This window comes from Rhineura floridana, chromosome 8, assembly GCF_030035675.1.
Source record: "Rhineura floridana isolate rRhiFlo1 chromosome 8, rRhiFlo1.hap2, whole genome shotgun sequence".
NCBI classification, from domain to species: Eukaryota; Metazoa; Chordata; class Lepidosauria; order Squamata; family Rhineuridae; genus Rhineura; species Rhineura floridana.
Window position 1 is genome coordinate 82477225 of NC_084487.1, and position 6000 is coordinate 82483224.

At 34.5% G+C, this 6000-nt stretch overlaps 1 protein-coding gene across 2 annotated transcripts in view; it reads left to right on the forward strand.

The window, feature by feature from the left end:
- YAF2 (YY1 associated factor 2) overlaps nucleotides 1-5757 on the forward strand; it is a 46651-nt gene extending 40894 nt beyond the window's left edge. The window contains exons 3-4 of one of the 2 annotated variants that reach the window (XM_061639943.1): nucleotides 1628-1780; nucleotides 2672-5747. In XM_061639943.1, coding sequence (XP_061495927.1) covers nucleotides 1628-1780; nucleotides 2672-2909 — 391 coding nt within the window. In that variant the 3' untranslated portion in view covers nucleotides 2910-5747. Of the gene's footprint in view, nucleotides 1-1627; nucleotides 1781-2671 lie in introns of both variants that reach the window. The other variant, XM_061639944.1, reaches the window with a different exon arrangement.
- The last annotated feature ends 243 nt before the right edge of the window (nucleotides 5758-6000 follow it).

Sequence of the window (6000 nt, forward strand, 5' to 3'; positions counted from 1 at the left end):
GTAGTGTGTACAAACTTTCAAACACCATTTACTTCTTTCACTCCAACAAATTCTAGATCAAACAGGTCTCAATAACACCAAATTATTCTTGTTCTTCTAATGTATCCACATATAGTTCTAATCACAAGCTGATACTTCCATTTAGAATAAAAGGTCACTGCTGCTTAATACACTTCTGAGTAAATTAAACAGCATGTAATACAGCTGTGAGGTTACTGTAAACACTTGCTGGACTAACCCTTAGTCCTTAAACAAGTGGCAACTTGCAAAATAATATTTTGATAATACTAAAGCATTGAACAAAACTTTGCACTGCATGACTGTCCCTGTCCCAGTGCTTAGGTTCATACTGATTTAATACACCAGTCTTTACTTATTTTTGCCCAGCAAAGTCTCAATTCCTCGTTGAAACCTTTAGGTGCCAGAAAAAGAAATTATCCATAACAATCCCCTTTTATTTAACAACCATTCGTTCCCATTAACGTTTTCAATAGCCCAAAATTGTATATCATTCTGTCTGTGTTTCTCTCCAAAGTATTTAACCAGTTGGGCCCCCACTCTTTGGTGCCATAAATTGTATAGATACTCTCCAATTCTTTTTTTAAAAAAATCTAGATGTCTTCCTACATAAAATTGCATGGAAAAACAACCATAGATGACTCCAACAGTATTACAAGTCATAAAATCTGAGATCTATATATGATTGCCACTGATGGGATGAATTAAAAAAAATCTGGTAAGCTTGCAATATGTGCAATGACCACATGGATGAAATTTATTTATTTATTGCATTTGTATACCGCCCCATAGCCGAAGCTCTCTGGGCGGTTTACAATTCCTGTGGCATACGGTGTACGAAACATCACGGACTGAATGCCCATGTTTTAGTGTTGTGCATGTTCTCTATGTACCAGGGAATCTTTTTTTTTTTAGTTCTTTTGTACACTTTCAGAGGTTTTAATGTCATCTCTGGCAGATCTTATACACTCTAACTGGCATTTAGTACAAGTGTTTGTAATTCTTAATTATAGCAACAGCCCTTAAAAAATCTGTTAGGAATATGGGTAGTATAAAGTTGTCTTGAAGTGATGGAGGTGTCTCATACATATGTCATGCATTGTTATTGTGACTGAGTGCATCAGTATTTTTCTTTTGTAAGATAAATTCCTGAGTGTACAATTTTAAGTGATAATGGAAACATTTTTGTCTTGTTTTATTTATGATACCAATGTTGCCTTTAAACTATCATAGGTTTTAAAATTCTGTTTTGTCTTTAGCTCCTGTCTTTAGCCTTCTGAAATGTGTTCAACTTTACCAGTAGCACCGGGACTTCATATAAGGCAGCTTCCTTTGTTCCTATGTACATTATATTTTAGTCTAGCTAGACTAAAACCACTTTTGTTCTATGCACTTTTATGCCAGTGGAGGTTGGGGGTGGTTCACTGCTTCTTTAAAAATGTGCCTACTTGTTCCTTAGAAAATCAAGTGTATACACAGAGATAAATAGGGTTCTGTGTGGAGTGGGTATGTTAACTGATCAATTTACAAAAATAATTGTCATGAAGAAATTTATTAAGTGTACTGATGTTATGAAGTTTAATTCAATCTCTCATATATTTATACACAGGAAACCTCGACCTGTCTCTCAACTGGTTGCGCAACAGGTTACACAGCAATTTGTGCCCCCTACACAATCAAAGAAAGAGAAAAAAGACAAAGTAGAAAAGGAAAAAAGTGAAAAGGAAACGACTAGCAAAAAGAACAGCTATAAGAAAACAAGGTAAAATTTGATACTATATTCTATTACTTAGAAAATATTTAGATCATTTTCCTGCAAAATCCTTAGAAAAGGTAACAAAAGACTTAACTGTCCATTTTTTTTATTATGATGATGAACATGAAATCTTGATCAAACATGAGGAGTAAAAAAAGTGTTTGTATGAAATTAAAGGGAAAGGGTTTTTATTTTTAGGATAGAGGGTGATCCTCATATGGGAAACACTCACACAATTACCTCAGTTACGATTAATATTGTAATATTTAAACACTTCCCAGCTATATTTGATCACACCATGGGAAAATGATTCACACACTGCTGTGTGTGCTTGTGTGTGTTCCTAAAGGACCTGATAAATAGCTATATCTATGTCCATATGTTGCTGAACGCATCATGCATATATTTAAGTGTATAAAATTGGCAAGTGTATTAGAAGTGATAATCACCTGAAATTAGGTATTCATCTAGTCCAATATGTCCTGATTTTTGGAAAAATCTAAAACTAGGTCATGTTTACTCCCTCTCAAAATTCAGGACATGAAGTCTGCCTTATAATAGTGGCAAGCTAATCAGGATTTGAAATCAGCCCATCTTATCACCCATTCATTGTCTACCTGAGGCACTGGGAGAGGTCAACCAAGTTTCCATTAAAATGTAATCAATATGCTGATGACATCCAATTATATTTTACCATTTCCTCTGTTCCCCATATTATCTGGAAGAATAATGGGCTGGATACAGACTGAAACTAAATCCAGATAAGATGAAACATTGATGGACAGTCCAGTTGATCTGAGAATAGGTGTGCAGCCTGTTTTGAAAGATAACTTTAAAATAAGAGATTAAGAGGATTTCATAATTACGTCTTTAATTTGATTATTTATATTATTCTAGGCCCAGATTGAAAAATGTGGATCGAAGTAGTGCCCAACATTTGGAAGTTACTGTTGGTGATCTGACAGTCATTATTACAGACTTTAAAGAAAAAACTAAGTCACCACCTGCTTCCAGTGCAGCTTCTGCAGATCAGCACAGTCAGAGCGGTTCTAGTTCTGACAATACAGAGAGAGGAATGTCCAGGTCATCTTCACCTAGAGGAGAAGCCTCATCATTGAATGGAGAATCTCATTAAAGTTTATTTACTCCAGTTTCTTTAGTCTTTCCTCTCTAAACTTGCAAATGTACACAACTTCTGCCAACAGTTACCACATTTTCATGACTTGTTATCCACCATGCACAATTTATATGTTTACTCAAATGTGATTTATGCATTTTTATACAAAACAAGTGCAGCACTGAAATTAAATTTCATTGCAATCTACAAAACCTTTTCAGACAACTTTTCAATCTCCATATACAAAGGTGCCATGAAAATGTGGTTTGAATGTTCTTGATGCAGTGTTACTGGTAAGTCCATTTTCCCCTTTAGTTTAGTGAATTCTAACACAGCTCTTGGATTCTATACTATTGGCATGTACTGAATTAAAAAAAATTATAGTTCAAGCTGCCTAAATACGTATTATTTGAGAATTGTGAAATAGTTATATGTATGCAAGTCAAAGATCAACTTAATCAACTATTGCTGCAAAAGACTTTTCATAATGATTATCTTTAAAACACCTGCTGGTACTTGGTGTGGTTGAATAGGAAAAATGTTATTAAATAAAAAACATTTGTATGAATTTTTGCCAATGTCTGACACATTTTACTAGATTACTGTTACTGAATTACATTGCTGGCTTCTCCAATATTTTCCTCACACATTTAGAACATTTGTTGTAATGTTTACAAGCAAAAAAAAAGGTAAATCTGTTACAAGCATTAATTGTTTAGCTTTATAACTCAATTATAGTACTACCTTGTCCTTATGCACTGGTATTCTATGTTATTGAACATGAATTTGTTCTCAAATTATTAGGCATTTTCTGTTTTGTTTTCTTTTTAAATCTAAATTTTAATATCTTAATTGCTGTTGATACCTTAATATCCAAAACATGATACTGTTCTCATTTGGCTTATTCTTTCTTTCTCCCAGACTTGCTCAGTGTTACAGTGATATATCAGTTCAACTGGAGGCTGGGATCCAAAGAGGCTCTTGCATTGCAATGCTGTACATGTCTATTCAGAAGTTAATCCCAATGAGTTCAACAAGACTTACTTCAGATAGTGTGTGTGTGTGATTGCAGCATTACGTTTATAAAAGAGTTTAATGCAGGCTTGTGGTTTCCCTTTTCTTCTCCAGCCATAGTTCATTGTGCTGCATCAGAGACCTTTCCCAAAGATCTTCTGAGCTTTGGGAGTAGGTGGTGCAGGGAACTGCAGATGAAAGGGGGGAAGCCTTGGAAGCCATGATGAGTGTGTGTGTGGATACTCCCTGTGCAGCCTTTTGGATCCAAGCCAGTGATATTAAATGTTGCATCAGAGTGAATAAATAAGCAAGTAGTGTGTATATATAACATGAGTTCCTGTAACAGCCTTTTGCTTTAAAAAAAAGAGCCTTTATTAAATATTATAGAGCAAATCATAGGAAAAATGCAGTTCTTTGTTTCTGAAATAGTTGTGAACATTTATGCATTTAGCAATATATAGATACAGAACAAGAAGATTTACAGTCCCATTCGGTATTATGTAAACTTTCCAATAAAATATTTTTATGAGTATAGGTTTTGCCATTTTGTTTACAACCAGTTAAGTGTTTTGATGAAACAATTAATTAACAGTTCTTACATTAAAACTGTAGAATTAGACTACAATGGAACATGGTTTGTAATTCTAAGGGTGTTTTTATTCATTACTTTGCCAATCAGATGGACTTCCACTTAATCAAAATGTATATTCTGTCTCAAAATAATTCTGTTCTACTTGTATGGTGTACAAACCATTCAGAAGTGATGCATTATAAATTGACAGTGGAATCCTGTGCATGTTTACTCAGAAATGTTCCACTGAATTCAGTGGAAGTTACTCCCAGGTAAGTATTGGATTGCAGCCCATTAGTGTACTTGGCAGCCTGAGACTGGTCCTAAACACACTTATTAGAGAGTAACTGTCACTATATTCAGTTAAATTTACTTCGGCGTAAACATGCTAGAATTGCACTGCACAAGGTGTTTTTGCATCAGTTGTGAAAATGTCCCAATTTGTACCTCTCCAACCATGTTGCCATTTTCTGTTGCTCTCAGTGCTTGTCCACACACATCAGCACCTTGCACCCACAAAACCTTCATATATCATGTCTATGAAGCTTTAGACTGACTCAACAGCAAAAACTCCCATTGTATATTGCTTTCTTTAGGGCTTACATCAGTAAGTGTCCTGGAAGAACAAAGCTACAAGAGGTTGTCTGGTCAATTTTACATATTTGGGCTTCATATCCAGACTAATCCTGTGCACTCTTACCTGGGAGTAAGCCCCTTTCAGTTCAGTGGAAGTTACTTCTGAGAATCTATACATAGGATTGAGTTGTTAGAGTTTTTATTTGTTCATTCAGATTTGGTACAAGATCCATCTGGGTATTGTTACAGGGGAAACCATTCACATTTTAGCAAGAAATTTATTGCAAATATTTATTTTGTGAACCAATGTGAAAAATTAGAAGGGATCTTTGGTAGTGAACCTAACCCCAAAATACTAAATAAGTATGGATAACATCCTTTCAGTTAGAGTAATGGAATTTTGTAGCCCCTGACAATTGTGATGTTTGCTGGTTTCTTGTAGTAATGTATTTTTTCTGTTTTTAACTGCAGTACTTCTACAGGCACAATGGTACTGTCTATTTTGTATGATGTTAGTTGTGAAATACAGTTAGTTGCATAAAATGAAAGTCTGATGTGATATCTAAAACTTGCACAACTCATTTCTTGGTCTTGCTGTCTAAAAATCTAATGCTAACAACAGTTTTACTTCAAATGGATTACTGCTGACATTGACCAGGCTAAAATATTATGCTATGAAATAGGCATTTACTGCTTGGATTTTAATGGCTTTTCAACATAAGTCAACATTACTGGTTTAAAAGCTAATATTGGGAGCAGTGTAAATAATTCATTTCCCCCTAAATATTGGCAAAGCTTTTTAAAAATAAATTGTGTTGGATAATGCTCACAGTAAAAGTCTACTAGTATGATAGCTACTTAAGCACGTTAAGATTTCTAGTAAAAACAAAATACACATGCTATTGAGACAAATTATTATTATTAAATATCCCACATCCTCCCAGAAGG